Here is a 14,484-nt window from a genome sequence, read left to right on the forward strand (position 1 = left end):
GTTTATGAGATATTAGCTGTAGTAGGTGCAGTGACAACAGGTTCACTAACTCATACTATAATACAGGCTCCCCTTACAGGGATGCTTCAAAAGATACTAAATCACAGAGGGGTACAGCTCATAAAATTGAATAACACACCCTGAAAAAGAAAATCATCATTCTTGAGAAAAACAACTACTGTTTTTTTTGTAGCTTCCTCTTTACAGAAGGAACCTCTATAAAAAAAAGATGTGTTGTTGATTTTGAGTTGTTCAGTATACCGGAAGACTACATAGCCACTGACTTTCAAATAGCCGCTCTAGATCTCGTAGGTTCTTCCTGTGTTCGCTTCATGCTGGTCTCCCTCCATTCTGTTACAATATCACGACAATCTAACAAGATGTCTGGTGAAGTTCTCTACTCCAGTGTCAAGATCACTCGGAAACCAGGCGACCAAGCAGCTGCTAAACTGTGTGCAGGTGAGCATTGTCTCTGTAAACTTGGTGCTTTATTACATGAAGAACGGGCTCCCTTTAAAATTGTTGCATACATTTTTCTGTGCTTTGCTGACACACTTGACTGGGTCTCAGACTCCGCTGTGTAACTCTCTTTGCCAGGTTGCAGTGGTAAAGAGCTGCTTTGCTGTGACCAGACTCGGGTTTCTAATGTTGGGGAGGTGGGAAGGAGATTTCTGCTCATCCATAACTATTAAACACTCAATAGTGCTACATTTAGAAATCTCTAAAGAAACTTAATAAATTCAGTGACACATGTTTTGACTAGATTGTTTTCTCAATTTCTTTAATGTTTTTCTGCTCAACTTTTCTGCTTTATGTATTGAACTGCACTGGGAGAAATGGTCTCAGTTTAATTGATTTTTAATAAATATGCACATAAATAATATTTGTTTAGGGGTGAAAATTATGGGTAGTGCTGACTAAGCATACAAATAAACCAGGCCTCATCCTGCACTACTTTTACTAGAACTACTTTTAAAATACTCTGAGAATTGTCTGTAATTGTGACGTGTTTGAAATTGAGCTGTACTATGCATGTGTGTGTCTGTGTGTGCGCATGTGTATGTGTGTGTGTCTTTGTGCTTGTGCATTTGTGTGTGTGGGTGTCTGTGTGTGTGTCCTTGTGTGTGAACTGCTGCTCTGTTAATGAGATGGCATCCTCTCAGAAAGAAACACCACACAGAACAATCCACTGCGAGCAGAGTGTTGCAGGGGGTTACACTCTGGTGTACCATCTGGACTCTGACATTAGACATGATTCTGAGAGCTCTACTGAGGATGGAGTGGTGCTTTAATGTTATGACTAAGGCTATGATTTTGTCATGGTCACACGGAGGTCAGGGAAATTGTGAAAATCGTGAAATTGAATAAAGTCCATGAAATCTTGGAAATTATGTAAAAACACCCTTGATTAGGTTCTTCCTTTATAAAATACAGTATGTAATGCAATGAAAATACAAACGTGCGAGTGTGTGTTGCATATGGACGCAGCATTTACATGTAGTTGTGTAGGTCAGCGAATGAGATAGGTGAGCGAGCAAGCATGTAAATGGGAGACAGCTAAAATACAAACAAAAAAATGTACGTGATCTGTTTACGGAAGAACAAATGCATCGGGGATCAGAATTTTACCAACATACAGAGGCTTCATTTACAGCATGCTGTTTCAGAATCGTGGAAAACGAGACCCGACTCCAACCAGAAACTGAAGTATGCACTATTGTACTCGAACGTAACATTTAAACTTGTCAGTAGTAAAGTCTGTATATTATTGCTGTAGTTCTACTATTTAAAAGCTCTTGTGTATGTTGATGTAGCTAAAACTACATTATTTGGTGACTTTTCCGTGATTTTTTATTTATTTATTTATTTATTTATTTATTTATTTATGCTGCACCTCGCCCGTTAAATTTACTAAACATTGCCGTGCCAAGGTAGGACTAGGCATTGGATTTTTAGTTTTTGTTTAGTTCTGGGGTTTTTTTCAGTTTTTTATTATTATTTGGTAAAATCAGTTATTTTTCGGTTATTCAAAATAAACACCACTCAAACACATCCATTTTCAGTTTCTATATGCATTGAATTTACATTTCACTAATACATATACAGAGGTTAACTTACTGTGTTGCAGTGAGGATGTCCACATTTAGGATTGCAATGTTTAACTCTGGATGCATTTTGAATCTGAGAATTGTGAGAAGCAGCAGACTTCATTGCACGCCCCATTACCGCCCGCGTATCTCTCACTGTAATGTCGGGGTTCGGATGTGGTGAAGAAATAACTCTTGTATCAATAATTGAGCTGGATGCAGACAGATTCCACTCTTACATTACTGCAGCTCACACGCTGTACACATTGCCTTCCAACTTCAACTCAACTCAACTCCTGGTTTATCAATGAAGCTTATTGAATACAAAACCCTTCAATAACATTATACAGACAATTAGAAAGCTAACACTAATACACCACTGCAAAGCAAGCTTACTGCTAACAGGAGACTTTAAACAACTGACTTATTAGCCTTTTAACAGTATGTATGTTTTTATTTATTATAACCATTATTTTATTAAGTATAATACTGATGTTGTTTTATTAATTTTGAATATACTACATGAATAATTCATTTTGTAAATATAAATGTTAGCCTAACTTTAAAAATTATTGGTCCTGAATTTCTTGGTCCTAAACAGTAATAAAAATAATCTTTTTTTTATTATTATTCAGCCCACCCCAGTCACAGGTCTCTAACGAGTGTATTCCATTACGTAGATCCACAGCAATGGCTGATTGGTCAGTAGCAATGTCTTTGCACACTGCCCGCCTTCTGAAAGCCGAGTAGTGAATGATTGACATCCAGTGGAACGGGACAATGAGGCTCTATGAGATCAAATCACAAATAGCCTTCTTATTACAATCCACTCATTAGACATGTAGCCTCTCTCTGCGGTGTTGTGTCAAGAGTACACACTGTCAAAAGATCTGCACTTCCACTGATAAATAACTCAACCTACACTTGGGAGTGGCACTTTCATTCTATTACAGGAAAATTAACGTTATTATTAATGTATTTGTTTAACATGCCACTTCTGTGCTGTGAGATACTGTACACTACGCCACTGTACTCTCTCACACTCCCTCAAGCTGGTACAGTGTGGTCTGCACTCAGAGAGAAGTGTGACAGTTTACTGTAAACGATGCACAAGGCGTTACAGTATCGAGAGCCACAGAGCAGTGTGAAGAAAACCACATGCTGCACAGTAAAGGATGCAACAGCCTGAGTCCACAGTGCTGCACAGAGAGAGCGAGAGCTCTGCAGGAAGTGCACTGGACTGTGCAGAGCTGTCATACACAGCATACGAATCACACAACTATTCTGGCTCTTCAGTTTTATTCATTACAAATTATAGGCTTTAAATACTTTCTTCCCCCTCATGTAACTTTCTTCTCATTCTTCTGTAGATCAGCTAGTTTTACAGACTTCTTTATTTTCACTTTCTTTAAGAGAATGGTTTGTAAAGCCCTGGTTAGCTCTCCTTTAATGGGGAGCAGTGATAATGTTGCTCAGGCTAATAAGCAGTAAGACTAGAGATGAAATTCTGCTGGTACTCACCAGTACTCCGTACCAGGTCTTATTTTAATGCCGGTACTGGGTACCGGGATTTATTTCATCTGCTTTTCATCCAACGCGCTTGCATTCCGTTCATTCACACTAGCGCAACGTTTCTCAAATGTGCTTTCATTCAGCACAGTTCATGCTGCTTGCATTCTGTTTCCTAATACTGCTTCTCTGTCTCTTAGCTGCTATTGGCCACCATTAAAGTCAGTATAATTACTGCATGTTGATTGGCCAAGCTTTCATTCTGATTAGATTTCATTTTGGCATGCGTCACAAATCTCTGCCCATATCGCTTTGTGTCAGTGCTCATTGGTTGATCAACGAGAAAAGACTTTAGCAGGGAGACGAGATAACAGCCGCATGGAGTAATTGTTATTTTCTTAAGTTTGGAGAAACTATCTGAATATTTGAACGACCATTTCTGCACATGAATTTGAAGGCAAAAATTCACTTTAGTGCCTGCCATTTAATTTAGCTCAAGACATTTGCTTGAGAAAAATGTCTCATGTAAAATGCTTTTTTGGGTTTCCATTCACTCGAGTAAACCGGGCTTTCCACCCGACGTCATGCAAATGAAAGGGAAAGGTGGGGGATGATATGTAAATTAGCTATGCATAATCTACTTGTGCTGTTTTTGAAGATTACTCATGAAATTTTGTGAAAATGTGGTTTCCATGCGCAGAGAACTGGTACACGAGTGAATCTAAACTGCTGTAATAAAGCAAAATACCTTGTGTCTGGTTGGTTAATAATGTGTTTTCTGTTCTTGCCCAAATTGTTTTCAAATGTGAGGTGGGTTGGCATGCCGTGATTGTGATTGTGCTGCATCACTCTTTCACAGATCTGCAGTGGATAGAGTCCTTTCACGTCACCAGGGCATTATAATGGAACTGGTAAAGGAAGATATGCAGCCAAATATAAATTCAATTATGTATGGCCTGCTGTGCCACTGAAAAAAAAGAGTGGCGATTGCTATATAGGCTGGCATCCTCAGCTGAGTACAGGGTAGTTGGCAATGTGTTTGGGGTGCACAAAACCACAGTTCATCGCTGTATTTATAAGTTTGTCAATTCCCTTGTTCAGAGGCACTGCAACACGTATATAGCTATGCTAGATGTAACTGAAGCAAAAAGCATTGCTCTGCGGGACCGTCCTGCTTCTCTCAAATGGCACCTCCTTGCTTGTTCCTGCAGGTAGGACTGTTTCATTTTTTTAAATGTGTCCCTAGCTTGTGGGACTGTGCGCTCTATTCCTTTTTCTGAGAGGGCATCACCCGCTTGTTGGTACACATGCTTGTTGCACTGTTTCGGCGATCGAGCTGGCTCAACACATCCAAGTCACTAACTATACTTATTAATGCCCAGGTTTCCTCCTCGCTCCAGTGATTGTGAGTGGGGGACGGACACACGTTGTCTTTGGACATAACTGGGATCAAAAGCAAGGGAATTCAGTTACAGACATTTAGTAAGCAGCTCACTTGCTCTTCGTGTTTAACTTTAGTGAAGTTTTTACAGCAAGGGCATTCTCAAACAGCTGCTTTAATACTATAACAAGGGCATAACACAGTTCATGGTAAGTGGTTTTATACAGAACTGTAAACATATAATATACAACATGACAGTGCAGACACAGCAAAAAACACAATAATAAAAAAAGCCGCCCGCATTATCATTAAGATGAACTACACCACTGCTAAAAATAAAACCGCCCATCAGCCACAACTTTCTGCCGTATTGGAATCCACAGTAACAACTGACCTGCTCCCTTGCAATATTTATGGTCACTTAAGGGTAAACATAAGAACATAAGAAAGTTTACAAACGAAAGGAGGCCATTCAGCCCATCTTGCTTGTTTGGTTGTTAGTAGCTTATTGATCCCAGAATCTCATCAAGCAGCTTCTTGAAGGATCCCAAGGTGTCAGCTTCAATAACATTTACACATGAAATGCGGGTTTCCATGTGAAACTGGGCGTGTGTGTTTTTTCGTCATTTACACGAGTAAATGAGATTCACCCTATCCCTCTCTTTGGTCGTTTTTTCCGGCCACAAACCTGATTTACACGAGTAATTCTCCCAAACGTGAACGCGAATCGCCATTTCACGTGTAAATTGACCCGCATGGAAACCCCATGAATGTACCAAGTCCTGTTGTAGGGGAGCACCCAGGGTCTAGTACCTAGTGCCTGGTTCATTAAATAGATGGGTATTTCAGCCCATACTTTGACCAAGACCTTTTTGTATCATTTGTTCATAGCACAGTTGTTTTCTTTATACATATTTTGTATAACATCCTGTGACAGAAATATAATGAGTTCTGGTTGTAAATCTCCCTCTCGACCTGTGAGGATACAAAGTAGCGAAAGGGAAAGGCTTTGGACAGGTTGTCCTGACAGTTCATTCCCTGGGTCGGGAAGTCAATCAGCCTGGAAAAAGACGAGACTCCAGTGCGAGAATGTATTGACCTGGAAGGTCAACGAAGTAGCAGCTGCAGGCAATAGAATCAGCTGCAATCGTTTACCAAGGGGTCATGCATAATCGCATAAAAGGGGCTGGAGTATTGTAAATCTTTTCCTTCACTTGGTTTCAGAGACGCACGGAACTGGAAGGACCGGGAGAGTTCCCAAAAATAAATAATAAATATTCGTGAGTGTTTTGTTTGTTTGTAGCACTGTTAGTAATTGTCTTTTGTTTTGTGAATTCACTAGACAGCTAACACGTCTCCTCGTGCCTAAATACAAATCTACCTTTTTAAATCACACGTGAAACACAGACCCGTTTATATCCCGTGTACCAATCTATACACCAACATTAACACACGCACGCAACATACAACACATAATATGCACACAGGGGCGGGGCACATTGCCATACACAGTCACTGTCATTTGTTATCACCCACCCTGAGCACTACTGCACGCACCCGGACCGGTGATTTGTGTTAGTAGTATTGAGGGAGCGGATAACGTGTTATTATTTGTTTGTGTTTACAAATCGTTATTATTTTCCAGGGGTGTATTGATTATTGTTTGGTCGTCAGACCAGAATTTCTGTTAAAATAAAAAGAACATTTTCCAAATTGGATTACAGTTTTCACGTGTGATTGTTTCTGCACTGCATCACCTCTGCATCTGGTTTTAATCAGCAGCCACTTTGCCACACATCCCTACTTTTTTAAGGACCTCTTGAAACAAAACTCCTTCTCTACAGCAGTTACTGCATAGTGTAATATTTCTTATAAAATCGGTTGGGAGATACAAGTCTGGAAAAAAATTTAACCGTGAGTACTACAAGACAGCTCTCTCGGTGCTGCTGAAATTAATACAATTGAAGCCAATAAAGAAGAGCGGAATACTGAAAAAGTAACCGCTTGGGCTGTGTCAGTTTTTAATGATTGGTCAGCACAAACAAAAATAATATGGACTGGAAAACTGCATCTAAGACTGAAATAAACACAGTTTTAAGAAGTTTCTTTGCTGAAGTGATAACTTTAGCTGCACAGTATTCAGTTAGCAGCTACACAAGCTTGCGAGCTGGCCTCAATCGTTTTTTAAATTCTCCCACAGTGAGACGATCTATAAACCTAATTTCAGATATCCACTTTAAATCAGCAAACAGCGTATTCATTTTGTCATGGAAACTTACACGCGGCGACAAAAAGACAAGTCACAACATCACCCTGCTGTATCCCAAACAGACTTAAACAAACTAAAGTCATTGGTACTCAGGTCATAGATATCTCCCAACCCATTTTATAAGGTAGTTTAAAAAGCTATTGTGCACCAGCTGAGAACAGGCGATGTGGTCACTGTGAGACAGGAGAGGTCGAGACAGAGATTCACTTCCTGACACAGTGTGAAAAATATAAAAACATAATGGACATTTTCTTCCCCAAATTCTGTGATTTAGTCCCAGAATTCCCAAAAATGTGTGATACCAAGAAGCTGTTAATCCTGCTGGGGGAAGACAAACACACAGCCAGACTGGCTGGTCAATACGTGGAGACCTGTCATAGCCTGAGGGACAAACCGTGAACACGTCACACTAGAGAGGGAAAAGAGAGAGGGAGGGAGTATTCTGTTTAATAGAGGGAGGGGGGATTCTGTTTAACACAGAGGGAGGGAGGGGGGCACTGTTTAATATAGAGGGGGGAAGGGGGTACTGTTTGATAGAGGAGGGAAGGGGGTACTGTTTGATATAGAGGGGAAGGGAGGGATTCTGTTTACTATATTAATATAGAGGGAGGAGGGATACTGTTAGTATTAAAAAATTTCTTTGTCTGTATATTTGAGTCGGTTATACCATGTATATGCTTTGGCAACACAATTATTTTTATTGTCATGCCAATAAAGCCAATTTGAATTGAATTGAGAGAGAGAGAGAGAGAGAGAGAGAGAGAGAGAGAGAGAGGAATCACCATGGTTAGGATCATGGAACAACAACACCACAATTTGATTCTTGAGGAGAGGAAGCTTCACTTAGAAATAGAAAAGTTAGTTAGAAAAAATTAAACTAAAACTGGAAATAGCAAAAATGTCTGAACAGTAAACGGCAACAAATTATAGTACAATGGATCTTTACTTAGATATTTTTTCAGAAAAAAAGTACTAAAGTATTAAATGCAAGTTTAATTTTAAATGTCTACATTTGTTTTAAATAAAAAGACCTAATGAGAAATAAATAAAGAAATCCTTACACACTAAGTATATTATTACTATTATTATTATTATTATTATTACAATTATCAAGGTAATTGAAAGGCTTTTACAGCAAAGCAAACCATTAATAAATTAGCAGCAGATCAAAAGTATATTTTGAGGCCTGCTGCAGGCCAAAACCAGCGTCCCTGAGGGGCTACGGGTTTGTTTTGCACTTGGATTTTATACAACAGATTGTGGTTTTAAATTCTCTGGGGGATTTCATGTGACTTTGTAAACACTAAAACATTAATTGGAGAAACAATTCTCCACAATCATTTGACGAATGTATCTTCCTGAGCCATCTTCATCCACTCCTGCTTGCTCAGGCACTTCCTCCTCTTCATATACAGCCGCATTATTTGGTCCCTCTGGGTCTGGCAGTGCAAGTTCCCTGGTTCCAGTGGTTAAAGAAACAGGCTTGTAACCAGGAGGTCCCCGGTTCAAATCCCACCTCAGCCACTGACTTACTGTGTGACCCTGAGCAAGTCCCTTAACCTCCTTGTGCTCCGTCTTTCGGGTGAGATGTAATTGCAAGTGACTCTGCAGCTGATGCATAGTTCACACACCCTAGTCTCTGTAAGTCGCCTTGGATAAAGGAGTCTGCTAAATAAACAAATAATAATCATGTAAATTATATCTTTATATTTATTTCAGTATCTATAAAAAGTTAACTTAAGATAAACATAAATATACATTTAAATTGGATTACACCTGTTATGAAGGGAGAATTAACATGAAGGCACATTTGCTCTTACCTTGCAATATTATGCAGGACTACAGCAGCACAGATGATATTACAGGCTCGCTCAGGCACCATCCTCAGTTCTCCATGTAGACAGTGGAACTGTCTCTTCAGCACACCAAAACACCTCTCTATTACATTCCTTGATTTTGTGTGAGCGTTGTTATAGCGGGTATGGGCTTCATTGGTTGGGTTGATGAAAGGTGTAAGTAACCATGGTTTCAGCTGATATCCACTGTCTCCGAGCAGTATACCAGGTATTGCACCACCTTCAAAAGCTTCATGTGCAACAGAGTGCCACACAGTTGATGATGCTCAGGTTAGCATCACAGATTATTTGAACATTTATGCTATGGTATCCCTTTTTGATGAGTCCCATCAACTGCTCCCACAACATTAGGAAAACCAGCAACTGAAAAAAGTCACCTTTCATTCTGTTGAGAACAGTGGACTCAACAGGAAACATTGGCAGTCTTGTTGCAAGTTCCTTTGAAACTCTGAAGACTATCCGTGAGGCAGTGGATTTATGCAGCCCTATGAAATTTCCCACAGAATTTAAAAAACAACCTGTTGCGTAAAATCTGAGTGCCAAGCAGACTTGTAACAAAACAGGGACACTATGGTTTCTACCTGTGGCAGGCCTCAATTTATCCTTTAGATCTTCTGCTAATTTTATAATGGCTTGCCTTGGTAAGCGAAGCCTTTCAATTACCTCAGTATCTGAGTACACTTCCAGTGGATTGTTTCTGACTTTCTCTCCTCAAACAGCGCGCATATGGCCAGAGATTGTGGTGGGAGGCCATGATTTCTTTCTGACAGTTAATGGTTTCCATGGAAGATAGACTTAAATTCTAAGTTAGCCTGGGTGTGAAGAGGCTAACTTTTTAGGCTAAGTCTTAGTCAGTCTTAATTTTTATGCAACTGACTAACTTGCATTAGACTAGTCTAATTGTCAAACTAAGACTAGTCTATGGTTTAGACTAGTCTAATATAGTTTTATGCAACCGGCCCCTGCTGGAGTTACATCCTCTCTGGAGTACCGTCGTCAACTCGTAGACAAAAGGCACAAACAAACTCCCCATCTCACCAAACAGTGCCACCTACTGGACAATCTTTCCAACTGTGTAACCAGCCATTTAATTTAGAAAATTACATTCCCTGGAAGTCAACTTCATGAGACAAAAACTGAAAATATTCTGATCATTTATTTGAATTTATTAAGTTTATTATTAAAAATAATGTGTTATCTATTAAATTAATTGGAACTATGTTTTCTAGCATAGTAATATATTTAGGAAAAAATAAACTTATATCGATTTTGTCTATATCTTTATTTCTATAAACTAGTAAGCAATTTTATTAGCGCAATAAAGACACTACAAGGTGTTGGTTGTGCTGGAATAAGCACTTCCAGGCCTCGTATCTTACTATGCCCCGGGCACGCGGTTATTCCAGCACAGCCAACACCCTGGAGTGTCTTATTGCTTACTTAATATTTATTGTTTAACTTAAGTGTTGTATTACAGTGCATGACTGAGTGATACAAGCAGAGGGTGCAAAGCTTTCAGTATTTTAAGCTTCTTTGTTTATTATGAATTGGTTATATTTAGTGTTCCGCATTTTCTGTTATTATCTTTAAAAAAAAAATCTGGGAGTTTATTTTACATATACTAAAATAGGGATAAAAATCGGTAATAGTTTTAAATCGAAACATTGATAAAAATGGGTGGTGGTGACCCACATCTGACCCACTTCTGATATTTTTGCTTTTTGCATACTTCGAAACATTCGTTTTCTTTTGAATATTCATAAACTGATTAACATTTTCTCCCCATTCCTCATCCACTCAAAATATGATATTTTCGTGTAATTCAATTTAGTTTTCGATCAAGTCAGTAGTTACCGGACTTTGTCAGTAGTTAATCAGACTTTAATCAGACTTTGATTGGCCAACATAATCAGGTGAGTGTGTTTGTGAAGTGACAGAAAACCACGTTTGAACGTTATTTGATCCTCTGATGTCTAAACATCCTAGGATACAGTGTAGGGCTGCTTATTATAATGTCAGAGTCAAAGTAAAACAGCATTTTAATCAAGTTATTGTGTATTTCCTATCAAATAGTACCAGGATAATATTGAATAATAGACAAAAATCGGGTATAAATCAGAACAAACCGACGTCCTGTTAAAAAAAAAAAAAATTGTATTCATAAATGCATTGTGTACCTGCTGTGCATATGAGTACCTGCACTTTTCTGTTGAGAATGTCACCCCTGGGTAAGACAATGGATCCTTGGTTAGCTCTCCTTTAAAGGCTGGGCAGTAATAATTTAAAGCCAGTAAGAGGAAAGGGAATGGATTTGATAAAGCCTTGTTTAGCACTGCTTTAAGTTGAACTTGATTTTAAAGCATTGTTAATAAGAGCCTACTATCTGATGCTCCGCTAGTAAAATGGTCAGATCAGATGTTCACTTCTCCTGTGTTTTGTTTGTCTTCACTCCCAGGAAGGGAAGATGATGTCACCTATGCTACAGTGAAGTTTGCAGAAGCTCCAAGCTCCCAGCAGCAGCAGCAGACAGACCCCAGCCGCACAGCAGGTGAGCCCATGAATAGCACTGCTGTCAGTGTCATCATGTTACATTACATTCTCCCTTACCTTTTCATGATGTCTGGAATCATTCAGAGTGCTTCTTATTGTCAATACTCAGCCATGGTTTATTCCCTTTAGTCTGGGTGTTAAGGTGCTTTGACCTGAATTCAGGGCCAGCTCTTCAGTTCTAGCTGCCAGGTTCCCTTTACCCACACAGACTGGATCAGCAGAGTGTCTGTATTGTAAAGAGTGCAATCTAGTGAACACACACTGTGAATCAAGTTTCCTTTTAAAACAACAGGAGAACAGCCTTGCTGTATTTATCCACACACCCTGTTGAAACACCTGTTAACTAGCTCCTGAGCTGCAGCTTTGTGAACAGGGCTCGCAGTGCTGGACTGTTTTAAAGAGCTCCTCAAGTTTGACATTGCTTTTGTAGAAGCTCTGAGCTCCCAGCCTTTAACAGCACAGTGGGTGGGACAATGTTATTAAAATAGCAATGCTGCCCTGTGGCAGAGCAAGAGCTCTGCCTATAAATAGTGTGGTGCTTTGGTGGTGGTTGGCATGGATGGGGTTAATTCCTGTTCCCAAATAGAATGATTGGTGTTAATTGGGAGCAGCCACAACACATAAAAGAACAGTCCAGGACCCCATTTGAGGAGGAGGGAGGTTGGCAAGTTTTTTGTCTATCAGTTCAGTGAAGGCTCTGGCCTGCCTGAACAGTTTTTGTGTTTTGTTAAAACCGTGTGCCTGTATTTGTTCCAGTTTGTATTTTGTTTTTATTTTGTTTATTAAATGTGCGCTTTGGCATCTCATGTCATCTCATGTCCCATGTCATCTCACTTCTTTAGTGACAACTGCATGGGCACATCACTATCTGAAAAATATTTTTGTCCTACAGAAACAAACATGGATTTCTGCTGTGAGACTGGCAAGGATTTCATGAAGTCTTTTCTATACCACAGTGTATCTTGTGACTGAGTGTTTGAAGTTATAACTCCAGAAAGTTTCTTTAGTATACTGTGTACTGTATCCTGAGCTGTGTTCTCTCTCCTCAGACCCCACCCTGCCTGTGAGTGCTGCTGGCAAAGCCTCTTCATACAGACAGCCTGCACTGGTCCTCCTCATCCTGTGCTGTTTCTTACTGGCTGCCATAATCTCCCTCACTGTCTATCGTGAGTATTCAAACACTGCTGTTTGTTAGCAGGGTTTCAAATCACTTGCGTGGTATTCTCTAACTTAATCATCACCTCACAATGGGACCATTTCACACACAAAAGTTTTGATTTTTAAAAGTCCAAGTTGATGAAATAAATAAAGTTCGGTTGATTCAATACATTTTCAAGTCCATGAAACTGCCCTAAACTGATGTTGGCTTCTTCAATGAAACTCAAGGAAAGTGTCATGAATATCAAACTTGTATTCACATAAATGGACTTGTGCAAAAAGCATTCAGATACCAGTTTCCCATGCCCAGTATGTGAAGCATGGACAGCAAATATCACTGCATTTCAGAGTCAGATTTACTGAACTGATTAATCAGCTTTAAACGTGTACAGAACAAGCTGGTTGAGTGCATTCGACTGAACAAAACTGTAATTCACGCTTGTCTATTTGCTTTTCTCAGATTCCAGAACTAAAGAAGACCCTGAGAAATACACCAGCCTGACCACAAATGATTCATCATTACTAAATCAGCTGCAGCACAATAACAGGCTCAATGAAACTCATTCTGAGCTGCAGAGTAACTATAGCAGGCTCAGTGAAACTCATTCTGAGCTGCAGAGTAACTATAGCAAGCTCTCTGGATCTCATTCTGAGCTGCAGAGTAACTATAGTAGGCTCAATGAAACTCATTCTGAGCTGCAGAATAACTATAGCAAGCTTTTACAAAATCAGAGCCAGCTACTAGATGAGAAAAACAGACTCCAAAAAGACAATTCTGAATTGAAAAAGAACAATACTGAGCTTTCTGTGAAATCACTCTTGGATAAATACTGTCCTCTCAAAGAAGGCTCTTCAAAGGGTGAGTTGTGAATTCTCTACAATCCCATCATCATTATCATTAACAGACTGGACTGGCAGGGAAGGGAGAGAGAGAGGCAGCATTCACCTATCTACTGTATCTCTCTCTCTCTCTCTCTCTCTGTCTCTCACTCTATGGATCCAGACAGGTCAGGTTTGACTGGTTTGAAGAGCACAGCATTGACTGGGGGTGGGGCACTCAATGGGGTATCAGTCTTGGCTGTCAGTCCAGTCACCACTGCGCCACCCCTAGTTCTGCATTCATGGAACATGGAGAATATTGAAGGAAGCAAGTAAGGGCTCCGAGTAATGAGGTTAAACAGGGGGACAAATAAAGCAACTCTCCCATTTACTGATCTGTCCCAGTACTAGTTGGAGTGGAAGGGAGATGCAGTATCCTTCTGATAAAATCATGCTAATGCTAATGCTGAGAATCTAGCCCTGTGTTGTAGGTGCAGCCCCCTTCTTCAGATCTCCTGGCGTTTCTGTTTAACATGCACTGCTTCTTTCTCTCATTGTGCAGAGCGGGTTTGTTGTCCAGAGAAGTGGCTGCAGTTCAATGGAAAGTGCTACTACTTCTCACCTGATGAAATGAACTGGAACTCCAGCCGGGCTAGCTGTGTGTCGATGGGAGCAGACCTGGTGATTATAGAAAGCGAGGCAGAGCAGGTACAGTTTGACCATCATCTTTACAAAGCTCTGTTTCTAAAGCTCATGAAACACCAGGCAGCTTTCAGGAAACTGCTTTTCTGGCAGCTGTTGAAGCCTCTAGTTGACTGTGACATTTTTCAAACAATTTCAAACCAAGCTGCTTAA

General features: G+C 39.9%; 1 protein-coding gene across 1 annotated transcript; it reads left to right on the forward strand.

The window, feature by feature from the left end:
- The first annotated feature begins 380 nt into the window (after positions 1–380).
- On the forward strand, positions 381–14,484 carry LOC117962856 (CD209 antigen-like). The gene is made up of 5 exons (XM_058994081.1): positions 381–459; positions 11,558–11,650; positions 12,702–12,818; positions 13,271–13,669; positions 14,192–14,484. Exons 1-5 carry the CDS (start codon positions 381–383, stop codon positions 14,482–14,484), a joined length of 981 nt encoding a protein of 326 aa, XP_058850064.1.

Source organism: Acipenser ruthenus, chromosome 20 (assembly GCF_902713425.1).
Source record: "Acipenser ruthenus chromosome 20, fAciRut3.2 maternal haplotype, whole genome shotgun sequence".
NCBI lineage: Eukaryota > Metazoa > Chordata > Actinopteri > Acipenseriformes > Acipenseridae > Acipenser > Acipenser ruthenus.

Excerpts from the sequence above, each read along its gene's own strand:
- LOC117962856 (XM_058994081.1), top strand. The coding sequence starts at position 381 with ATGTCTGGTGAAGTTCTCTACTCCAGTGTCAAGATCACTCGGAAACCA. Across the intron at positions 11,651-12,701 it reads AGACCCCAGCCGCACAGCAG|ACCCCACCCTGCCTGTGAGT; the intron begins GTGAGCCCATGA and ends CTCTCTCCTCAG. Across the intron at positions 12,819-13,270 it reads AATCTCCCTCACTGTCTATC|ATTCCAGAACTAAAGAAGAC; the intron begins GTGAGTATTCAA and ends TGCTTTTCTCAG.